Source organism: Danaus plexippus, chromosome Z, assembly GCF_018135715.1.
Source record: "Danaus plexippus chromosome Z, MEX_DaPlex, whole genome shotgun sequence".
NCBI lineage: Eukaryota > Metazoa > Arthropoda > Insecta > Lepidoptera > Nymphalidae > Danaus > Danaus plexippus.
This window is the reverse complement of record NC_083559.1, coordinates 3341779-3367257: the sequence shown is the minus strand read 5'-3', so window position 1 is coordinate 3367257 and position 25479 is coordinate 3341779. Positions and strand designations below refer to the sequence as shown.

The 25479-nt window shown below is 33.0% G+C and overlaps 2 protein-coding genes across 10 annotated transcripts; one reads left to right on the top strand and one right to left on the bottom strand.

The window, feature by feature from the left end:
• Positions 1-344: 344 nt before the first annotated feature.
• On the top strand, positions 345-6086 carry LOC116777138 (fibrinogen C domain-containing protein 1-like). Of its 2 annotated transcripts, none has more exons than XM_032670517.2 (8): positions 345-1036; positions 2424-2574; positions 2975-3070; positions 3405-3561; positions 3637-3901; positions 4068-4194; positions 4396-4555; positions 5119-6086. In XM_032670517.2, exons 1-8 carry the CDS (start codon positions 433-435, stop codon positions 5260-5262), a joined length of 1704 nt encoding a protein of 567 aa, XP_032526408.1. In that variant the 5' UTR covers positions 345-432; the 3' UTR covers positions 5263-6086. The 2 variants fall into 2 exon arrangements, with proteins under 2 accessions (XP_032526408.1, XP_032526409.1); XM_032670518.2 differs by lacking the exon at positions 345-1036 and adding an exon at positions 1703-2317.
• A 1350-nt stretch (positions 6087-7436) lies between these two features.
• LOC116777137 (polyhomeotic-proximal chromatin protein-like) lies at positions 7437-23933 on the bottom strand. Of its 8 annotated transcripts, none has more exons than XM_061526120.1 (28): positions 23681-23933; positions 21505-22159; positions 21208-21372; positions 20892-21110; positions 20398-20550; positions 19824-19946; positions 18719-18810; positions 18213-18360; positions 17579-17669; positions 16312-16481; positions 15852-15974; positions 14616-14811; positions 14229-14392; positions 14010-14119; positions 13806-13923; positions 13610-13727; positions 13276-13385; positions 12735-12833; positions 12501-12587; positions 10196-10378; positions 9614-9743; positions 9287-9408; positions 8946-9075; positions 8722-8813; positions 8567-8648; positions 8303-8460; positions 7572-7788; positions 7437-7491 (listed from the first exon to the last, which is right to left on the bottom strand). In XM_061526120.1, exons 1-27 carry the CDS (start codon positions 23713-23715, stop codon positions 7573-7575), a joined length of 4089 nt encoding a protein of 1362 aa, XP_061382104.1. In that variant the 5' UTR covers positions 23716-23933; the 3' UTR covers positions 7437-7491; position 7572. The 8 variants fall into 8 exon arrangements, with proteins under 8 accessions (XP_061382104.1, XP_061382108.1, XP_061382103.1 ...); XM_061526124.1 differs by having other exon boundaries at positions 14010-14116; XM_061526119.1 differs by lacking the exon at positions 23681-23933 and adding an exon at positions 22560-22629 and having other exon boundaries at positions 13610-13724.
• Positions 23934-25479: the final 1546 nt, after the last annotated feature.

Genomic DNA, 25479 nt, shown 5'->3' with positions numbered 1-25479 from the left:
CCTCCTTTTGAGAGATTAAAAGCTATATCTGTGTATTAGAATTTGTGTTATTAATTACTAAAATAGAACATTTTTTCATGCAGTTTATTGACGTTTTTTTTTAGTTTTGATGTATTAAAATGGTTTTTAGTTGATTTTGATTTTTCTAAGAAGGGAAAAAATTTTCCTCCTTCTTCATGCTATAAAGTATTTTCCTTGCAAATTGTAATACAATAAATTATTTAATTAAAAAAACTACCTCCGTATATATTTTGTGAAGATTATTAATTAATATATATACAAATATGTTTTTTAAAAACACCTCTCCGAACCAAAAAAGAAAAAAAACATTGTTTAAGTTACTTTTCAAAGCAATTGATAGTTGTGGTTTAAACAAGATCACGTTTTCGTAAGCAAAATAATATAGATGTGTCCAGTATTACAATATAGATCATGTGTCCAGTATTTAGAAAAGAAGTCACAACATTCGAGACCGCAGGAGGAAAATGTTTTAAAATAACTTATCTTCATTTTAAGTATGTATCGAGTGACGATCATTACAACTTGCAGCGTGGGACTCTACAGCCGATTCACATGGCAACGATGATGTCTAATGTAATTATAGCTTTAATATTCCTATATGTTTCGTTTTGTTACGGCGGAAAACATTTTACACCCAAACACAACGAGGACGAGGATCTGGAAATGTACAAGGAAGAAAGTTCGAGAGGTTCGAAATATAACGACACTGTTCTGACCCCAACCACGAGACAGAACACTAAAGGAGAGATCGTAGTAGAAAAATTCGTTGAATCTCTCATGTCCAGCGAGAAATACTTAAAAATAATAGAGACGATTGAAGATAGAATGACTCATTTAGAGTCAATATTTCATGAGAGGTCCAATTCAATACTCAAATATCTGTTGGAAGTCTTAAGAGCCGTGAAGAACCCACCAGCCGAAGTGATGGAGAGAGCCTTCAAAAATCTCAAACACGACCTGGACAGGTTGAAGTATTCAGTGTCACAGAAAAGTGGGACTCCACCTAAATTAAGAGGTTTGTACGATATTTATATTTTTTGATTTATTACTAACATGCTAATATAAATTTCTAACGGAAAATTCATGAGGTTTGCTAAATGTCTTCCCTTGTTTTCCTTCTATTTTAAGTGACTCAGTTGTCTGATACATCGGCCTTGCTTTTTAACGTTTATCTAAGAGTTATAACAAAAAAAAAAAAAATAAGTAAAAGATATGATTTTGCTGACGAAACAAATAATAAGGCTAGAATAAACGCAATAATGCTGATCAAATTTTATGTTACTTTTTATTATTGTAATCATTTATGGAAATTGAAACTTAAAAAAATATACCAAATTAATTTGTGAGATCTCTCACGGCATTTTATTTGAATGTTTAATGTAAACCAAGACAATTACCATAATTATTATTAGGTATTGTTTATATTTAACTAAACAAAAAAAAGCAAACAATTAAAAGTAAATTAATATATCAGCTAGCTTCCTATAAACATCTAAGGAGGTATCTAACACTAGCATTCCTCAATAATAATGAATGAATAACAAAAATAATGAATTAAAGATGGTGGAATGGACATTTAAACAAGAGTTGTTTATGAAAACAAAGATGTATTGACATTATATTAAAACGATTTGTATAAACAAGCACGAGAAAAAATCAGTGAGAATCATGAGGCTGGGAACATGAGGCATTTGTGTACTGTTGAACGTTCAAACGAGAATATTGTCTTTAAAGCACATTTATTAAATAATAAAATCACACTGATACTCCTCATTTCTCAGTTATATACTATCGTATGGACTTTAGTGGTCACAGTTCATAATGTTTTGGAACGCTAAAATTTTGCTGGTCGCAATATATTTTTATGTCGTGTCAACGGAACCAAATCGAGATCGGCACCCTAGACGGAAAAATGAGCGTTTGGATAGTTCTTTGTGGAAGAAGGAATATGAAAGTGAACTGACCGATGCTTTGCTGACCTCGAAGAGGGCAAAAAACCTCACTAGGTTACCGCAATCAACCTCATCAGACGAGGCAGTGCTCGAACGATTGATGGAAACCATAACTTCTAGTGAGAGATATCTCAAAAAGATCGAAAGCATTGATTTTCGTTTAAACAGACTAGACATCGAAGTACACGAGAAGACGAATTTGATGTTGAAACGCTTGACCGAAATCAACACGGCGTTACAAAACCAGGGTCCGGATAAAGCGGATACAAGTCTTGATACGCTAAAGACCGACGTGGGACAGCTAAAATATTATTTTGAAAACAAACTAGGTCCCATAAATAAAGGTGGGAACGTCCTCGAAATGATGCCGCGTAAATTAATTAAAAGTAAATTGAAGTCTTTATATTTAAATTGAATTGATGAAATCATGGAAATATTTTATTTTTTTAGTGGAGGACGGCAACTGCAACTTGGAGGGTGCTCTCGACAGTCGCCTCTCGTTTTTGGAAACGAACATGAAATCTGTGTTGAATGGTGTCGAAGCTATAACAGCGGTCATATCGGAAGTGAAAAACCGGCAGAAACTTAGGACATTTAACAAGTAAGAACTAAATATGTATGTAGTTATATTAATTAAAATATTCTCTGAATATTGAACTCGGTATGAATATATTACGAATCGTTGTCTATCAGTGTGTTTATACGTTTCTATAATTGTTATTTCTCTGCCAGCATAAATTCTGTTTGTGAAAAATTTCACTAATTTTATTACAAATCGATGAAATTCGTTTGGGCTTGAGTTTTTCTAATATTTTTTACGATTTTATTAAAGAATAAGAAATGAGAACATCGTTAAAATTAAAATAAAATCGATGAAAGTTATGTAAGTCGACTGAATTATACCGAAAGCTTGTTTCCTTGATAATGTTAAGTTAAATTAAATTTACTATATGTGTTTTTATAATTTTTTTTTTTAATTTAATATAATATATATTTTTAAGAAACGATCAAATCACTGGAAACTTAGACGCCACAACTTTAATCAGTGAATTCAGAAGAGTATTGATGGAACAAAAACCTAAGAAATGTGATTGCAAGTAAGTGTCATTGATAAATTCCTGAACCACAAATTGTTTTTGTTATTGTTTTTTAAATGTTACCAAAGAACAAAGCCACCTTTTGTTATTCTTATGATAACATAAACTGTGAAATTTACAAATATATATCTGTTTATATATTTCCTATATAATCAAATTTCTTTATTTACCTAATGAGATCTAAATTTACCGCCACTAAATAAAGCAAGCAAGAGATTATTAAAACTTAATCGTAATCCATTGATTTTTCTAATGGGGGACTGCTGAGACAAGTATTGTAGGCATTTTACTTTAAACCTGAACATATTATTTTAAATGTACTTTAAATGTTCAGATTGGGTCGTGTCGATCGTTCAGAGAGGTATCCCACCGACTGTCAAGAGATCCAAGCCCAAGGTTTTAACGTCACTGGCATATACAAGATCAAGCCCGAAGACATGGAGCCTTTCTATGTGCTGTGTGATCTTAATACTGTTGGTGGAGGGTGGACGGTAATAAAAATCAGAGTTACAAATATCAACATCATTGGGTACAATATGAAAATTGAAATGAACATTTTTTTAAAGGTCATACAAAATCGTTTCGACGGATCCCAAGATTTTTACAAAAATTGGAACGAATACAAACACGGTTTTGGTAACTTGGCCAGCGAGTTCTGGCTCGGTTTGGAGAAAGTGTATTATCTAACTAATCAGAAATTATATGAGCTGAGAGTGGAAATGGAGACACAAATCGGACAGGAGGCTTCGGCTACATTTTCCGTTTTCACTATCGGACCTGAATACGAGTCCTACAGGATAAGTACGCTAGGTACTTATCGAGGGAATGCCGGTACGTGTTTCCGTTACTTGTATTTGCTTACAAACTATTTAATTTTTAGTATACTTATTGACTTTTAAAATCATCGTAAACGGTAGTACCAACGTAGGTATATGAATGAAAACCTGGAAAAATTGAGTTATTTATCCGTTTATTTAATTTGTAATTCGACTTAAAGGTGACTCGTTATCGTATCACGCCGGTCAAAAATTTTCAACCTATGAAATTGATAACGACGAATGGAAAGATGGTTCGTGTGCGGTTGAACATGGCGGTGCCTGGTGGTATAAGGAATGTGACAAAAGGTAACATTGGCTTGGGAAAAGGAGTTCATTGTTTGCTATAGTTTTTTATACAGCGAGCGAGATTTCATAAACATTATTCAGTTTATATTTTAACCGTTTGACTCTATTTGTTAATTTTTGGTGTATAAAACAAACTTTACACAAATCTTCGACAACTTACTTTACCTTTTATCTGATCTATGACAAGTTCTTATTGCACAGTAACTTGAACGGTAAATACATGAGTGGAACGGAGGAGAACAACGGTCAAGCAGTTTATTGGATCTCATTCAAAGGACCGAACTCGCCTCTATCGAAGACCAGGATGATGATAAGACCTCTGCCGGCCAGCCGACCACAGGAATACACCGAACAATTGCGGGTGATTTTACTTTTAGAATATATATTTTTTTATAAGGCTCCATTCGCACTGGAATCGTGCAATATTTTGCCAATGTCAACGTATTTCTGTTGGATGAATTATAATATTGAGTACAGTGACTTAGATTATTAAACATACAATTTAAAAGACATATTGCTATTACGCCAAACTTAGGGTGTTTAAGTTTAATGCCACGTTTGTGCAGTTAAATATTTTTAAGAGGAACGTAAGAGGTTTCCTTAGTGTTGTGCTCGTGTAAAGCAGGAACAACTTTCATTTGTATATGCAACAAATATATAAAAAAAAGAATGGGAATGTAACGAAACTGCACAGTTTAAGGCTTGGTGAAGCAGTTATATTAATAATCTCAAAGATTTTTGTATTAATTTTAAATGCTAGCAAAATTTATTTAGCGATTTCAGTTTATAGTTATTTTTTGGAAGCGCGTCAGTTATTCTTTATAACTGAAGGTCAAGTCTCTGGAAGCTTCTCGACGCTTTGTTAACCATATCAAATTGGTATCATTATATTTTATGTCATTCTAAGTTATTGTTAACTTATAGAAGCTATCTGAGAACCCAAAACCGGATGTAAAGCGAGTCCGCGGCAAGGAAATGAAGAGTGCTTACGACGGCGGTCGAGCCAGAGCGCCCTACAGATACGAGGATAGCGTGCGCCAGGAAGTCTTCTTCCCGAACTATACGTAACAAAATCGTATCTAGTAACGTTTCAATGCACTATTTACTTATACTTCTTGTTAAGTCACTTATTCGTCTTTTATTTTATCGGTGGATGTTAATGGGTGATGGAATAAAAATATAAAATCAGTCTCATTCGCTTTATTTATATCAGACGGGCTCCACGATTCAGTTGAGCAAAGTATCATGGACATTTAACATTTATTATACATCAATATTATAAATACAGAGTAACAAAAAAAAAATCTACGCACATGAGAACGTTTCGTAAGTCTACAGTAGTCCGCCTTATGTACACATCGAGACCACACACATTACACATGGCAGTGCCCTAAGCCGTTGTAACATTATACATATAGTATACACACTAAGTCTAAATACGTATTTAGTAATGTTGATTGACAATTGAAGTTTATTTTATATCATGAGTAAAGATTTATCTCACAAACAAAATGGCTATCTAACGGAGGGATTTCGAGTTAATTTTAGATAATAATGAAAATAATTTTAATTGTAACTAAATCTATCGATTTAAAAATATCTCGTTTAACGGCTCCTAACATGAAACATCAATATTTACAAAGTACCACGTAACATATATAAGAGCAACTAGCATTAAAATGCGAAATTTGTTTGTCCGTCATAGACATAACACAAGTCATAGACATGTCTAAACTCGATACCATACTTACTTGATAATTCTTAACCAACTCCGAGTACATTCGTTGAGAGCGAGTGCTTGATTTACAAGGTAAAAAAAAAAAAGAATATCTTATCGCCCTATATAAAATATTAAGCAAAAGACCTTATATATGATATGAGAAAATAAAAATCCCAACGAATGTATAAATGAACTTAAAACATTATTTACATACATTAATTCAAATTAATCGTAAAAATTAAACAACTAAGCACACACTACGCGAACTAAATAGCACCATAGATTAAATCTTTATGCCATCATAGAATATTTGTGAAACATTTTTTTTATTAATTTAAAACAATTAAAAAAGCACATATCTACATACTACAGAACGATACTAAAACCACTTGACGTCTAATACGGACGCCATCTTGATGACGTCACAATACAATAAGTCGGTACACTTAACTTATTGCACACCCACCTACATTATAAATTATATGTTATCTAATAATATAAAATATCATAACCACATTAATAAAACGCTGTTAAAAACGCCACTAACATTACACAGCGACATCAAGACGACATTTATTTAATATATTATTCATTATATATATGTATATATATATGTATATATATATGTATATATATATGTATATATATATGTATATATATATGTATATATGAAATGACAGTTTCAGTGTCGGTGTTGCCATATCAAAAGTTTTATGAAAGCGGCTTCAAGCAGGATTCAAATTAAAATAATCAACGAATTCACATAAATATTATCATACAAATAATTCGTCATGGTAAATGTTTCGATGTTACCAGATTATAAAATGTTATTAAAATTGAAAGGATAAAAAAATCATAACAGTAGTGTATAGCTTAAAATCTAAATAGGCGGAACTTTCGACATATGTCCTGGGTTCACGTTTGCATAAGACGAATTGAAATATTTTAAAATTATTTATACATTATTTTTTTTAAATTTCACCTTGTCACTCATAATAATAGTAAGTAATTAATGCCGAAACAGTAGTAAAATTATATAATTTAATTTGCATATATATCGATAATGTTTATGCGTGAAACGGATATCAATGTACAGATAAAATAATAATAATAATATAATTATGATAGCATAATATACTTTATACACATACATAGTTGAGTTAAACTCAAAATATTCAAGAAGTTTCAAACTTCAGGATCAACTTCTAAATTGCAAAATAATTTTATACTATAGCAGAGTTAATTTTGATGTACCTCAATAGACATAGATAAAAATCCTTGATAAATACACTACATGAATATTTTTTAGGCCAAATTATAAATTTAGATATGCATAAATATATATCTGTTTGTATTATATATACATGATACACCCAAGTCACCGTCACAACGGTTGAAACTACAACACATATAAAAATTAATAATTAAACCACATACATAACTAACTCGGTTATTCTAATTAAACAACTCCTGTAAAATTTCACTAACAATCAACGACAGTCTGTGAAAATCCTCGTTATCCTTAAACACTTCGTCGAAGATCTTACAAAGCTCTATGAAAGAGCTTGGAAATAAACCTGGAATCAACACATGTATATTAGTAATTAAGCTATATATATATATATATATATAGTATATATATGTATATATATATTACCTCAGTCATGATCATTTGTCTGTTCGCTTTCCGGCCGCAGCGAGTCAATGCATGCGACTATCTTTAGTGCTGGTCCCAGCTTCATAGAGAGCGCCATAACCAGGTGTTCAGGCTTAATGAGCAGCAGAGCCTCCCCATCGACCTCCTGCATAAGGAACTCGTCCGCGTAACCAGCACAGCCTGGGATACTGCGTATGAAGTCGCACACCTCGGACACCTGGATAACAATATATAATTATAAGTTTCCCATATGTCGTACTACAAATTATTTATGATATCTAGCGTAGTTACCAGAGGGAAGGTATTTATTTTAATATGGAAAATTAGCTTTGAGCTTATCATTAAATTAAAAAGCGTTTTCAGTAAGTACTAACACGTAGCGTAAATTTAGTACAAATTACAATAGGACGCTCTTCTGTATAATTCAAAAATATTATACATATGAAAGTTTGTAGGGCCGTATGTATTGTTTGTTGATGATTCACACAAAAACTACTGAACGGATTTCGATGAAACGTTACAGTAATGTAGCTCAGTCATCCAAATGAGACATAGGCTATAATTTATCCCGTTCTATGTGATAGCTATATTATATATGACGTCACGAGCCACACGATAGATGTCGCTTCAAGTTAATTACATAGTAATGACTGATGTTTCAAAACATAAAATATATCTGTCTGTACCGTTTTCAAGGTACTGTAAAAACTAGTGTAATGTAATTAACTTACGGTCCACTTGTTAGCGTTGGGTATTTTCGGGGACTCCTCCGACGGCGCCTCGGGCTGCGGTGTGGGATCAGACTTGGAGCTCTGTGAGCTTTCACTGGACTCATTGCTTGATGATATCCTTGGTAGACTACTGCCGTTTTCCAACATTTGTTTCTTTCCTGCATACAATATAGTAACTTATTATATGTCTGATAATATCTAGGTTCAATCTCCTATATTTTAGTTTCAATGTATAAACTTTTCTCTATATTATAATATACTCACTGGGCGGTTCGTCTGTTGAGGGCAGTTTATTCTCTTTGTCCTGCTCCTTATCCGTGCCCCACTCGCGGAGAGGTCTATTAACCTGTAAAATTACATAACCATTAGTAACAGATCGAGTAATAATCAATTTTTTTATAATAATCAATCAAACTTACAGCAAATGGTTCACCAGCTTCCTGAATAACATAGCCCTCAATAACGTGGGTTAGTATATTCGGCTTCACCATGGCTTTCGGCAAGGTTTTATCTGCAATAAAATCGAAATATATTAACATATAATATATGTAGGAGGTAATATATATATATATATATATATATATATATATATATATACATATATATATATATATATGTGTATATATCTCAAAAACATATTCACCATGAGCTGTCTGCTGGTTGATATGACGAGGAGGACATTGAGCTGGTTTGAACAGCGAGTTACTTGTTACCGGCGTGGTTATGGAAGTGGGAACAGTTGCTGTTGTAGAGCAAGCCAGAGTTGTCATCACCTGGAATTAATAACGTAGCTTCTGGATATTCTTTTGACAATACATTAAAAGACAATCACATTTAAAATAGATTTTTTCTTCATTATATTGAGAATCAGTTCAGATTTATAACCTTAGTTTTTTTACATACAAAAGGCAAGCTTGTTATACAATTTTCTCTAATTATTTAGAATATTTTCTTGTCAACTGATGTATTCATAGTTCTATCAACCTGTGGCGTTAGAGAGGTGGTGCTCTGGGCGCTGCTGGTGGCTGGTGAAGCTGTGGTCGCTGGTTGTTCCGGAGACTCCTTACTTGGGCTCGGTTTTGGAGTGTCAGTTGGAGTTTTTGGACCTGGTAACATAAATATATATATTAGTAGTCCTGTAAGTATTATGGAGTATATTAGATATGCATATAGATAAGAAAAAAGATATGTCATACAATATTTATATTGTTTTTATGTAGCTAACCATCTGTAATGATTATTTGTATTTTAAGTTGTCCCACATATCTTAGGAGGATATTTTATTACATTAAATAAATATTATACACTAACCGGAAGCGGTAGTGGTAGAGACAGCAGCGTCTGCGCTGACCGTGGTGGTGGTAGGACTTGGTGATGATACTGTTGATGTAGCGTCGCTGGTATCCATTGGCTGTGATGACTGAGGAACAACGGAGCTTTGCTGTTCATAATAATTTAATTTATTTAATAACTTAATACAATTGAAACTATGTAAGTTTTTCCTATAAATTTGTCATTGTCAATATCTGCTTAGAAAATTGCTACACTTTATCAAATTAGAAATTATCTTTATATGGAACCAATTATATATCATAGAGAGGTGGGGTTCAGTAAAATCTCATCAAAATTTACTTCATTTTGGTATAGTTTGTAAACCATAGCCGGATATTTGATGCCAACTGTTGAAAAACAGATTAATATATATAAAGATAATTCCTTTTACTATTGAAATTTAAACAAATACATTTTAAGGCATAATGTTACATCTTTATAAGATTTAAAAATTAATGTATCATGTTTTTAAACTAAGGAAGTAAGAATGAGTTGATGTTTAGAGAAAATCAAATATAATGAATGTACATTAAATTAGGCTTAATGACAATGTGTACTGACCGGTGGCGGCATTTGTTGTGTCTTGTCTTCCTCACTCTTCACATGGAGTAGGGTCTGAGTCAAGGTCTGTGAGAGGGTCTGGGACAAGGGCAGCACGGACCCCTGCAGCGGTGCCGCTAGAAGACCAACCGTCCCCTGGCCCTGTAGAGTCAGTTGCGGCGAACTTAGATTGTTTGTTGTTACCTATTCGTCACAAATATTCAAATATAATTTGAATTGACAATAAAAATTCTAGAATTTACTGCAATTTTATCACCAGCAGGTTATTATTTATATCTTATTGTATAATTTGATATGTGCTAACATTATGCTACACAATATTAACAACATAAAATTGCAATTGAATTCTATTGTTGATTACATACTTTTGATTATAACAATTCCCTTAACTATACTGTACTACATATTTCAAAGATAGTCCATAAACTGCTAAGCCATTTCATATAACATACATAGTTCAGGCGCTTTAGGCAGCAGTTGTAAAACAAGAGCCAACATTACATTTATAACAAATGTTTTATCGAAATTAACATAAATTAAGATTATACAACTATATTCCAAATAAGAATAATCGAGTTAAAAGAACATGCATCAGAACGACTAAGGATTTCACTGTAAAGAGTGGCATGCGAGAAATTAATAGTTAAAAATTACATACACATAGTGTTTCGACTTTGATTCCAAAATTAACTTTTTTTATTACGCTTTTATTGTTTCATTTATATAAAATTCTTCTTACCGTTGATATATTACGCAAAATAAAAACAGTAAGCTTAATTCGACATTCGTTATTTAAAAAAATATAATAATAATAATAATATTGTAATAGACAATAAATTGTCATGCGACATGTATAGACTTGCCATAACATATTATCAGTGGCGTAGCTACCAAGGGGCTAAGCGGGTCAGTGCCCCGGGGCCCTCAAGCTCAGGGGGCCCTCGAATCCTTACCAGAAAATCTCAATAGTACTGAACTTTTGAAAATTTCTCTCATTTTCAAAATAAATATGACAGGTGATAATTAGAGTTTAATCATGGCAACTCAGTTGTGAGACATTCCAAATTTGTAAAAAGGGAATTCCCCTAATTTATTTGTGTGGGTTGACAGTGTTATTAACGTTTTCATCAATTTCTCGGATATCAATATCTGTATATTATTATTTATCGATGTGCGTTTTTATGATACGCGATTGTGTACTTCGAGTCAAGATTTTTTTTCGAGATGGTTAAAAAGTTAATGTATCAGGAGTAAGTACGCGTATGTCAATAATTTTTTTGTCCTGGTCCATACAAAAGTTCAATTTTATTTGATTATAGTACGTATACATAGTTACGTAAAGAAATCTATAGATTACTTGCATAATATATTATGTTTATTTATAAGCAGTGACATGAATAGAATTAATTCTTGTTCAATTAAATAATATTTATTGATTTTAATAAAAATATATCAAGTATCAAGACGATAGGTTGGTACCACAGCAGGTGGCCATATAAAAGCACAGTGGCGACCCCTGGATTTATAACTTTTTATATAAACGGATAATTTTTGTAAATAGCTTGCAATGCTATTTCTTTTTATTGCTCAATACCTAAACCAAGTAATAAAATAATTGTAATTTATGTTGTTAGTGTTAAATAGTTTGTATATTTAATGATTTTACTTCAAAAAAGTTTACCAGTTTTGATAGCATTGGGCCCCATTTTTTTATTTGCCCCAGGGCCTTGGTTACCCAGCTACGCCACTGCATATTATATATTTTTAATAATGAACAGTTATGAGGGTATATATCAGAGTGTGAGATGTTAAATCCTGATGGCAAGTCTATAGGATAGTTGAGGCTACCTCGTGGTGTAATATCGCCGGTGAGACGACGAGTGGAGTCAGCAGCGATCCATCGAGCGCCAACGCGGGCTGTATATACCCAGCGATACCAATTATACCCAATATTTTATATATTCAATAATAAATTTACCCGCCGTTCGGTAAATCATGACAGCTGTCATCGTTTGACATATTTGACAGTTTACAATTGTCATTAATATAAGGACAGCTATACAGATGGTTAATATTTCATCTACACGATCTTTATGTACCAGTTACTATAGTTTAGAACTTAAAGAAATAGTTTAAGTAGGTGGATACAACTATGTTACCGAGCATAATAAATTAATTTTAATTAATATCCGTACAGTTATTTCTTATCATGCAGTATCGTGAATGATAAAGTCAACTCGATCAACACTATATCGTTGGTCCCAGATTCGGAATATCATTTTACTATATGTTTTGATGTACATACCGCTTGCATCTGGGTGGTGTGACTCAAGCCGGTTGGCTGTTGAACTGCCATGCCAACAGACGTCTGAACGAGACCACTGCTCACCAACTATATCAATATAACATAAGATTATAAAGCAAATCTTACATATGACAAAATAGTATAAAAATACCTCCTGCCAAAACTAAGTAACTTTGTTTATTATAGATATTAAAAAAATAAACTTTGAGTTAAAATTCTTTTGACAATATTTACCTGTGGCTGTTGAAGTGACGGCACTTGGGATAGTGAGTTTGGTGGTTGAGTACTGTTCAATTGACTCACTAAAGCACTTGTTTGGCCGAGACCGCTCAACTGAAAATTATGAATAAATTAATTATGGAAATTCATGACACAGATAAGAAAATAATTTATTATTTTTATATTATCTGTGGTTGCCTTTTAGATTATATTGAAATTTTTCAGATAGAACATCATTATTATGTTATAATTTCACTATTGTTTTTGTAACCAATATATCCACTTTAATTTTAATCTATGATTAGAATTAATTAGTAATTTTCTGTGAATAACATAATTTAGGACAAATCAAGTAACATTAAAACATGACTGGTCTATAATCATTAGTTTAAAGGCAGAGATTTTTGTTGTTTTTTTCTGTGGTAAGAATAGTTAGTTAATTTTAAATAATATTTTTTTTTTTTTATCGTGTTGGACTATAACCAGAGAGTGTTTAAGCACAAGTCACATATATAAACAACTATAAGCTCTTTGTGTGTAATGATATTTTAGTTACCGAGTGTAATTGCTGCACCATAGACACAGTTTGCGGCATCCCAGTCATCGGCAAAGTTTGGGACACAGAACCAACCGGAAGTGTACTCTGCTGCATGCCCAAAGTCATTCCTGTAAAGAATTTATAAACATGAAATTTATTGTATAAATCCAATACAAAATAAAAATACACCTTAATTAATGTAATTAAAAACTTGTCCATTTTGTATGGAAATTTAAATACTAATATTAATATGCATATTTTTTTTTAAGAAATTAGAAATAACGATTCATATCGTTCATTTTCAAATCTGCTATTAAATTTCTTTGCAAACAATACTGTATACTTATTTTACCTTGTTGTTGATAATGCTGTACAATCTGGGTTTGGTGTTGCTGTTGAAGTAGTTGTTGTTGCTGCTGCTGCTGCTGTTGTTGTTGTTGCTGCTGCTGTTGTTGCTGCTGTTGCTGCTGCTGCTTACATAGGTTATTTTTATTTTATAGTGAACATTTGGGTATAGTAATGAAATTTTGATTTTCATTGACACCCACCTGAATGGACTGCTGTTGCTGTATGATTGTCTGCTGCTGAATGTTCTTGTTAATCGTCTGTTTTTCCGACACGCTCGAAATTTGAGCCATCTGTCCACTAGAATTCATAACCAGCAACCTATAAATATTACAACAGTAAAATTATGTTTTCATTATTGATTTGTGATAGTTTTTTTCTGTTTTAATTATTATGTTGCTACTAACTGTTTAGTTTGCTGCATTTGATGCTGCATTTTGTTTGTTTGGTTAGCAGCATCTTGTTTGGCTGCCGGTGCTGGGGATCGTACGCCTGGCTTGCCGCGTTGCTTTGCCTGCTTATATTGATTTCACATATGATTACATGAATATATACCTATAGAACCCTAGATACCTGTCTGTAAACGATTTTTTTTTTGAAATCATTTAGATGGATGAATGTCTTACCTGATTCTGTGCTTGGTTAGTATTAGTCTGGGTGGAGACAGATGAAGCGGGTCTGATGCCGCTGGATGGTAGAATGTTGGAAAGAGGACGAGACGTCTTCGTCATTCCCTCACTGGAAGCCCGGGGCTTCGACGTGGTCGCCGTCGCACAGGCCACGCTCACATCTATAGAAAATATATAATCAGTCAGAAATGTGATAAAATCTAAAATGATTTGTTGGAAAACAGGCAAAAAACACTACATCGTAACACAAAGTATTCGCTGCAAGAGAAATTTTCGCCTCAACATCGCATAGCATATAATATGATAGCAACTAATGTTTATAATATGTATAAAACAATCTACATGTCATTGAAAGTTAAACACAAAAAAACAATGGATACTAACTGTTGTGTTGAACGTTATTCTGTGGTGAGTGTTGTATGAACATGGATGGGGCGTCGGGTTGGGTCCCCCTAATGAATATAGGGTTGGGGGCGAGCAGGCCCCCCGCGGGCAGGGCCCCCGCCTGCAGACCTCCTGCCCACACTTGCGGCAGGGCCCCGGATATCTGCCATGGCGCGAACTGCATCTGACCACCCGTCTGTAATTGTTGCTACATTATCTATATGTTTAAAATTATCTATATATATACGTATGTTATGTCTACGTTTGACCCTACATGCGTTCTCGTGTTTACATTAGCGGAGGGCGGAATCACATTATCAGCTTGCGACGAAAATGAGATTACGATTTGTTTGAAGGGATTTAGTACATGAGGGTTGTTGAATACGAGGGGTGTGGGGATAATGTAATTGGTTTTCCTGGCTACTTGCTAGTTCAATACTTGAAATAAAAAAAAACGCACTGTATAGTATCAAGTGATTACTCCGGTCGTTGTAATCTATATATCTATAATAATTGTAGATGTATGTCTTATATTTGTAGCTTTTTCGTATGAAAAATATGATTTAGCACATAAATTAGTTTTCTATGGCATTTTCATGAGAGGTGCCCTAAAAGTTAACAAAAAAATATACATATATATAAAATTGTAAAATATTTTCTTTACGGCATTTGTTAGTGACGTGTTATTTAATATAGAATAAATATAAATCATTTGTATTAAAAACTATAACCTTTTACGACTACATGTCTTCAAGGTTATTTGATTTAATACTAATATATAGAATGTGTATATGCCCTTATGAATAACTAGAACATTCTAGAAATCACTGAGCATCTTTATATGTCCTCAAACGGCAATACTATAAACAGATAAGCAATCGCATGATTATATTTTAAAAATAAAATAAAATCAAACAAAAAGGATAATCATAAATAATAAAAAAAGACTTTTATACATTAATTAATATAACATCGCTTTGCATGACATAGCATTATATGGTGTAACATTCGCTATACAGCCTTAGACAGAATACACAAAAACTTGAAGCAATTTACTTAACCTATAATTTGTAGCATAGAGCTTTAAACATATAGAAGGTTCAAAACAATTAGATAATAATATAACATCTAGAATTTATTGTATATGTATATGAAGTCTATAGTGAAGGAGGATTTGGGGGGTATATTGTAAATGGTGTGGCATAGAGTTAATAATGTATAGAAAGTTCATAATACCTGTAGCGGACTGATGATCTGGGCTTGCTGTTGGCCGAGCACGGGCTGGGACACCTGGACGCATTGCGCCTGCACCGGCACCGCGCTACCGACTTTACCACCGACCTTCCCACCACTCATCACCTAGAAATTAAATGATATTGTCACTATACTAGAAAGCCAGCTGGCAAGAGAGCTCTGTGTACTGAACAAAACGTAGAATCTAGAAGTATAATAGTATATAATAAATTTAATTTTGTTCATAACAGCAGTCTTTAAGAAACCTTCGTTAGAGGTTTGGTGTACTGAAAAAATTGTTCAATCTAGAAGCATAGAGATTAATTTTTTTCAGAAATATTCAAAACTTTAAGGTAGGTTCATGTTAAGTATAATAATATGTAAATCAAATTTCATTTATGTAGAACTAACATCGGCTTAAGTCTTGTTAAAGTAATTTATTAATATATATTTTATATCATACCTTGTGCATGTCAGAAGTTTTTTGCTGTTGTCCTATCCCAGACACAGTCGGCTGGGAGTGAGCTGGTAGTATGCTCGACTGTGAGTTGATCACGCCGAGTGGACTGAACACGAACGTCTGGTTCTGGGTTGTCGGGATAGCCGGGATAGTCGTGTATCCCGGGAACGGGGCTACACAAATAACACGCATTAACAACATACACTAACACTAACTATCATTAACATTATAACATAGTAAACAGCCAACATCCTCAAAACTGAACAAAACTACGTGCGAATGATATGATCGTGAATGAACGTGATAGAAATTAATATATTTTTTGTTATACATATATATTATTTTGTATACATATATATATATATATATATATATATATATATATATATATATATATATATATATATATATATAAAGCTGATAAATGGTTGCCATTTATCACTGAAAAATTATATATTAATGACTTTAACATAAATCAAATATATATATATATATATATCTTGAATGACTTCGGCTATGACAAATAACTTACGTGAGAAGCTTAAATAAGATTAACATACTACAGTCTAAAAGCTATACCTAGAGCTCTATGATAACAAAGAAAATATAAGCTTCGTAAAATAAAATTTATAACACAAATAACAATATGGAACCCCGAAATAAAAAAACCAATGATTGACATTCACTTCCAATAAACCACGAGACTTTAAATAAATACTTAAACCGTTCAACATTTTTATAAACCTTGATCCTGAAACGTAGTTAGACCTGCAAAATTAACTATACAACTAAATGGAGATACTGTCCAATTATACAACCATTTTAAACCTAATAAGTAATAACATTGTGATTTTAAATATATTTTGCGGTGCTACGCCATTGTTGAAGTTGAGTGTTTAAAAAAAAAACAACAATGAAATGTATACGAACTTCTTTGTTCTAAGAACTCACGTTTTTTTTATCACAGCGAATCCTTCTAAGACTTTATTAATGAAAAAGTTTTTATTTGATATTTTTTTACACAAGCTTTTATGTTTTATTATCTATGCCAAAACACATGAAACATATATATTTTAATTTCATGACGTACTTTAATATAAGTGCATTATTTTCATTAGATTAAGTTCAGCATATTATTACGTGAAAAAAAAATAGTTATTAACTGACGCATGTTTTTTTTTTCAAAAACTCAATTTCTGGGTAGCGGTGTGTATTTTTTCATCCGATCATAGTTAAGTATTCATGGTGTATATACGCAAGTCTGACTCACCAGCCTGTCCTTGTAGTACTTGTTTGCCCTGGGTCGTCAACATATGCGGAGCCAGCTGGTTGCCCTGGAACGGCTTCCCCGCAGCAATGACCTGGTAAATATATAACAATCATATAATGGCTATAACGATTCCTATAAAATTAACAATAAAACACATATAAAGCTTTACAAGAAATACGTAACAGTCCCAAACTGCTTTACCCACAGCGAAACGCTAATACTACTCAACGATAGATGGCGTTTGGCGACTGGCAAAAAATACTAATGACAATTTCATACGCGTCAACGTCAAAGTCAATAAAAAAAAAACTCCATAAAAACCATGAAAAACGTTTGAATTTAATTTTAATTTATTTAAAAATATAAACGTTTTACAATGTACATTTACAATGTTTATTTAAATAACAAATACGCATAGACGCATGTAATGTTGATGGAATCATTTTATTGTTACATAGTATATTGTTGTATGTTCTGTAAATGTAAGTAGTTAGTTTAAATATAAAGCAAAATAATTTTCTTTAACAGCACCAATTCATAGCCTTCCTCATATCTAATAAGCGTAAATCAAGCGATTTTTTAGCTGGAAATGTACGTTTAATCTTATGTTATGGTATCATGGTTGATGGGGCACCTGTATCTGGGGTGAATTGATTCCCGGGTGCAAAGCTATGTTCCCCGGCATCAGTAACGGCCCTTGAGCATTATACAGCTGTTGAAGGTACGTGCTGTTCTGCAGCGGCTGCTGGATGACCTGCACGCGGCTGTGTCCCCACTCAGCGCTGTTAACATAATCATACACATTAGTATAATAGTAATTTATCGAATGTAAGTGGCGTACTCAGATGTACACAACATTTATACTAGTACTAGTCTATATACAATTAAAAGCCGATGAAAATTTGTTCAGCAGTTATAAAAATCGATGTGACTGACTAATATATATATATACATAGGTTATTTAGTAATATATATATGTGTATGTGTGTGTGTGTTTGATATTTATCTTTAATGATTATAACATAAGACATAATACATTAAATATTCAGTTAGAATTAAGTTTTTTTTAAGTTCGTCATATGTTAACAAATATCAAATTTGAAAAACGTTTAGAAATATATATGTGAAATGAATTTTAACCTTATCTGTTGCGGGTGTTGGGTGTTCGGCAGACTCTGTAATGGCGGCATTGCGGCCTGTTGTTGCAGCCCTCCAGAGCTCTGTTGCTGCACCTGTGCACAGATTATTACGTATTAACCACAACTGTGACGTTCAACAAACCAAAATATACACACTACGAACAAACTAAACTTGTATACGTATGATTTAACATAGTTTGAATATGGAACAAATATACGCGGCACACCGCAAGTCACAACTTGTATGGAACTTTCTGGAAACATCTTGATATTTTGCGATACATTAATGAGTTGTATTGAATTATTGATTAGGTATTAGATATTAATGGATTTGATGTTTGTAAATTATTAATTCATTTTAACTGAACTTAATATTTATCTATCGTGGATGTGTTATGTTAGGAAATATATTATTTTATCGGTTCTTGCGCCACGCCCTATGTGAGATTCGGTTACCGCTCCCCTGTCACAGCAGGGGAGTAGCAATTGTGATTCCGACTGGCTCCCCTACACCATTTGTACGTAGGTATATCTAGATAGTATAGTACTTCAACGATTGATTAAAATATATATAATATCCTATATTTATATATAATAAATATAGGATTTTTTTGGATTTAATTACAACAATATATATCCAAAAAATTAACATATATAAGGAGGATATAATCAAAACGGTTTAAATCAGTTTCTGCTGTATGTAAGTCGATATCGGGGCTAAATTAGCAATTAGATGCGGAATGCTGAAACCCTTCTATAGGGGTGACGGTGAAGGGTTGAAAACGAGATTAGCATTTGCAACTAGCGATTAGTAGGATCAAGTACTAACTACATAGCCATAATTAACTTCACTAGCAACATATCTTACTTCGTTTGCCATATATATATATTTTGAATAAGTTAAAAAAATCATAAATCCACAAAATATCAATTTAAATAATTTAATATTATATCAAAGGGCTTATTATATTATATAAAAAATATAACTCGAGCTTTCATAGCAAAAGTGAAGCTTTGATATAATAGTCATACTATTGAATAATAATTTAAGTAAAAAAAGCATTAAATTAATCATTTAGATGAAAATCCTGATCATTCATCTATACCTGATGTGGTGCCATGCTGCTTGGCATCGAGGACACAACTGTGACCGTCTGGTGGTGCTGGGTCGGCTCGTGCTGAGACATGTTGATCTGCTGCTGAACCACCTGCGCCTGACCATCAACTATCTACAAGCAAATAACACATATGTAATATAAACTTTAAATAATCTGTCACACACTTAATACATATGTACATATAACTACAATATATTATGCTCAATATTTATATGGACATGGTTTTGTTAGAGTGATTAGTATGCTGTATATAAATAAATTTATATATATATATATATACACAGCCAAATCGCATGTTATGTACTAAGCGATAGATTTCTTCCAAATATATGCATTACAAGCTGTTTTTAAGTAAAACATGAACATGCATCATATAGTTATATATATATATATATATATATATATATATATATTAGTTACATATAGTACAAAACAGCTATAGAATAAGAGAACATGCTAATAGACTTCTATAGTGTTGTGAATAGTTATAAATATCGTCGAGTCACAAGTTATGGTCCCAGTGAATGTGTTATGATCCTATCCTGAGGCCCTCAACACTAACCTGTTGCGGCTTAATGTCTCCGCTCATGCTGGTTTTTTGATTTTTTTCGTAAAGTAGATTAACGTTATTTTGTGGTGACGCGAGGAAACTGAGATTGATCTCGCCGATGCCGGGTACGTTAAACTGCTGTGTATGTACCGGCTGATTCACAACCTGGCGATAAATTATACTCATAGTCTCATATGACATTTCTTATGCTATGAATTATTTTAACATGGTGACCAGCGATGGGTGACCCATCATCACAATTTCCTGTTCATTTTGTTTTGCATACACCATACCATGAACTGTGTGATCAAAATAAATTTCAATACACAGAAACTCTTCCTCTACAACATTTTTGGGCACTGGGACCAGATGTGGTACTATATAAACTAATTGTGTTAGCATACAATAAATTCTAATACACACAAAAAGATTTGACACAAACCCATGATTAATATGCTTTATGTTTTAGTGCTTTCATATAGTTATATGTATAATTGAACAGTAACCTGAAGAAATTTCTGTTGCTGTAGGTCTTGTTGCTGAGATAATTGCTGTATATCAGTTTTAGGTTGCTGTTGTTGTGATTGTTGCTGTTGTTGTTGCTGCTGCTGCTGCTGCTGTTGTTGTTGCTGCTGCTGCTGCTGCTGTTGTTGTTGATGCTGCTGCTGTTGTTGGGCTTGTTGTTGAGCGTGATGCTGTTGTTGTTGTTGAAATTGTTTTTGCAACTATAACAAACAATGAAATTAGTCAATTGTATAAGAGCACAAAAATATATATAAATGTATTTGATATTGTTAACTCTAAGTGAATAAATAAACTCACCAGCTCCTGTTGATCTTGTTGGTTTTTGAAGTGTTGCTGTATAGCCTGACGCTGCAAAACTTGCTGTTGCAACTGTTGTTGGATTTGTTGCTGTAATTGCTGTTGTTGGAGCTGTTGCAATTGCTGTTGCTGCTGCTGCTGCTGTTGGATTATCTGCTGTTGTATCTGTTCAACATTATTATTTATTATTAAATAAAATAAAATTGATCATAATAACAAAAAATGAAAAATTTTAATGACTCAATCAAGTCCACTTATAAAGAGACATACATTATATAGATTATATATGAGACTCACTTGTAACTTATCATCTTCTTCCTTTTGATTTCTATAACGATATTCTTCACCTTGATTATGAGTTTCTGGTTCAAGCTTTGGCTGTTTAATCTCCGGTCTGCGGAAGGTACTGTTTTGTTTGTCAAGAGCTAAAAGTGTATTTGCAGCTTCATATTTATCCTCGAATGTGATACCAGCTTTCTCTGCGAGTGTTTCTAAGTATTGTAAAGGCCTCTTTGTGGCTTTCGAGTTACCCTTGGGCCTGTCACTTTGACTACCACCAGGTGACTGTTTCGGTGCTGTTCTTGTTATAGTAATGCTGTTTTTGTTAGCCTCATCCTTTTTATCATTTTTAGCTTCTAATGTGAAATAATTTTTAGGATAATTGTTATCTTTGTCTTTTTCAACACTGTGACTTGTGTTTTCTATTAATGTTATTGTAGTTGAGTTTGCAACTTTTATTGTCTTTTCTGTTGTCTCCTCTTTTGACTGAATCGATGTAGTGGAGCTATGCGATGAAGATATAAGTTTTGGGACATGCTGGGCTAAAGCATTCTGCACATCAGCTAGGATCTGTTTATCAAGTGGCTTTGGCAATTGCTGCTGGAATCCAGGACTCTGCGGCTGATCTTTATCTTGGTCTTTCTTCTTTTGAATATTTTCTAATATTTCAGACCTTTAAACAAAGAGTATTAATATTTAGTACAATGTAAACTAATGAAATTCTTTATTACATTTACTTGGGACTAACTTCTTTCATAACCACTTGGTCTCAATATACCTGCACATTTCAGCCATTATTTTGCAAATTAGAATAAAAACTAAATATGCTTTGAACGAATATTCATAGAATACATAAGAACTATAATATATCTTTACACTATGTTTATAATGATATGTTTGTGCATCAGTCAGTAAAAGTACGCGTTAGTAACAAAACAAATAACACGGTCATGTAATTCTTTGATCCCGCATCAAACGAAAGATTATAACATATAGCTAAAATACTCAAGAATAAAACCATTTAATATAAACTACATATTTTGCTAGATATAAGTATAACTGTAAACTAATACCAATCAGAGCAATTAAATAATTGGTCGTCAACTGTCAATATCATACGTCAGTGAATCTGAGAACTGACAACTGACAACAATAAACTATAGATAGAGCAACGAAAAACCGATGTAAGCTCGGCTGCCAATGGACGCTCGTTGAAAAATTAACATTAAGAAACAATATGTGTTTATATTTTCCTTATTATTGTTAAATATATTTCGATTATGAGTTTGTTCTGTTATCATTGTTAACATAACTTGAACAGTCTCGTCTGTTCAGTTTGCAATTTTATAGATAGGCCTTAATACTTATGTATTTTTTCCAGTAATTTAAATTTTGACTTTTTTTTGGAGTTCATATTATATTTCATTATTAAAGAATTATATACACTTATATTATATTTCAAACATGCAAAACAATATTTTGTATAATGTTCTATTCCAATAATAAAACGGTATTAGTGTTTTGATACTTCTCTATAATTAGTAACAAACAGACCCATGCCACATTTTTTATACGTATACTTACCATCTCCATTATAAATATAGAGCTATGCAGCTATTTAGGGACAGATACCTAAATGAAAACGGGCCGTCAGGCATTATATCACAAGGGGAAGCAAAAAATAATGAAAATGTGCGAGCAAGAGGGCCTTATGCATACGCGTGTGGCGAATGAAAGAGATAAAGGCAGAACACTAAGGGAGTTGGAGGGCGAACCGGTTCTGCATGTGTGCAGACAGACGTTACCCTTCCCCCTTCCCTCGGCAGCCGACCCTCGGCTACGAGGGCCGTGTATTGTCGGCTTTCCCCGAAGCGTTGCAATAATAATAATACCAACTTACTCCCCTTACTAAACGATTAAAATGCCCTTGCCAAACAATATTTTTTTCCAAGAGCTTAACATTTAATTCATATGTGCTATAGGTACATGGGCTATTACTGACGCTTTTATGATGTTAGACCTTTCCATTTCTTCTCGTGCCTATTGAAAGTTAACTTGCAACCAACGTTGGCACGATTGTTAAAGCGCGAGTCACACTGATGACGAATAGATATTTTAGCCCACCATCAAGCCACACGCGACGCATTCAACCACACTGATTCGCAATCGTAAAGTAAAAAATAACATAAAATACCTTTTGGTGTAAAAACCATAAGAACAACGTTCCATCGTTTCAAAATAAAGGGTTAACTTAAACGTAAGCGCCGACCCATGCGGCAGTAATTAAAAGAAAAAACAAATAAAAAGGTAAGGATCGAGACATTCGCACAGGTGAAAGTGAACACGACACGTATTATCGACGAAAACGACATACAAACACACTTTATCGATAGTCCGGTTCTCGTCTCATTGTAACAATAACCTTCATTTCGAATGGCGAAACACTACTGTGGAGAATGCGCGCGTTGCGAGCTACCACCGTCACGCCGCACCTATTCCCCTCACTTCCCCTCACCTCCCCTCACCTCCCCTCAACTCCCCCGTTAGCTGAACGCTCTCCATCACGCATCTCCAATGGTACGCCCGCTACGGATTCTGATGTTTCATTGGTCGATTTACTTTACGACCGTTCCACAAACAAAACCGGTTACCATGAACAGCCTGCAAGGGCGCGAGGAACGAAATTAGCGTTTCTGCATTATTATTATTATTACTGTTGTTATCTCACTCTGTCCCTTTTTAAATATTTAGTTTACCAATGTGAGATTCTCTTTTGATTCATTTCATATTTCAATATTCCGTTGCTATTTTAATAAATTAAAAACCGGAATTTACAGTTCTTATATATCAAATTGAAATAAGAGTATTTCGGGTATCTAAAAGAGCTACCATTAACGTAATACCATAAATCCTTAACTCGCTTTTGTAAATTTCGTACTGGCATTAACAAAGAGTTAAAAACTTTCCTAAAACATAATTAAAAAAACCAGTTCTGTATTGTTTTACGTCCAATAAGGTCCAAAATGGCAAAATATATTTCAAATTATTAGGGCTTCATCACCACAAAGGCTTCGCTATGCCACCCCTCTAATCCACGTCTACCTGAGTTAGGGTGAAAGCACCCTATTCTGATGAATACAGCTACAATTCAATAGGTGCTACATAGACGTACCAATACCCATACGTATAATTTCCATGTAACACATTTTCGTGCCAGGTATATAAAGAATTTAATTTATTAATGGTTGCTTTTATCCGTCATAATTACATTTTAGATATAAAATGATGGAATCAAGGCGTAGAGTATATACTTATTAAAGTTTTCCTAATACAGTAAGTTTATGTTAGAAAGCAATAATCTGTAATTATTATTCAATAGCGGTAATTAGTGTACACGGAATATATATATATTTAAGTGAAGCCGATTCGATTCATTAAAATTCCCAGAAAAATCTAGATTGTAACCAACTGTTCGTTTTTGATGCTTAATGATAATTCGTGGGGGCAAAAAAGCTCATGCTGTTAATTTGGTAGAGCGCCATCTTTGCAACGTAAGAAATGTAAAACAACGCCATCTACACATTATATCGAAAAGTTGTTGGTAGAGTCGTTGAGTAAAAATAAGTCTTATGTTTTACCGTAAATTTCAATAATAAAATTACACTCATTGCTTGGCTTTGCATGACATTGCCTAAAAAACATTTTAATTTTTTTTTTGTACTAATTCCAAGCTCAAATTTTTCTCTTAAAGTTAGAGAAATATCGTGTGTTGAATATATATAAGAGGATTTGTCTAAAATTATTTAAATATATAATTCATTTTTAAGACTTCAAAATATTTTATAAATATAGAGTTTAGACTTTTCTCACTAGTTTATATTAAAACAATATTAAAGTAACAGTATAAAACTAAAGTTGTATATATATATATATCCTAATTGAATATATTTTTTGGCACTCAGAATATACTATTTTCTTTATTGTGTTCCCAGC

Excerpts from the sequence above, each read along its gene's own strand:
- LOC116777138 (XM_032670517.2), top strand. The coding sequence starts at position 433 with ATGTGTCCAGTATTTAGAAAAGAAGTCACAACATTCGAGACCGCAGGA. Across the intron at positions 2,575-2,974 it reads AAACTTAGGACATTTAACAA|AAACGATCAAATCACTGGAA; the intron begins GTAAGAACTAAA and ends TATATTTTTAAG. Across the intron at positions 3,562-3,636 it reads CTGTTGGTGGAGGGTGGACG|GTCATACAAAATCGTTTCGA; the intron begins GTAATAAAAATC and ends ATTTTTTTAAAG.
- LOC116777137 (XM_061526117.1), bottom strand. The coding sequence starts at position 22,603 with ATGATATTGACAGTTGACGACCAATTATTTAATTGCTCTGATTG. Across the intron at positions 14,120-14,228 it reads CTAACCAAGCACAGAATCAG|CAGGCAAAGCAACGCGGCAA; the intron begins GTAAGACATTCA and ends AATCAATATAAG. Across the intron at positions 9,409-9,613 it reads CTCTACCACTACCGCTTCCG|GTCCAAAAACTCCAACTGAC; the intron begins GTTAGTGTATAA and ends TTATGTTACCAG.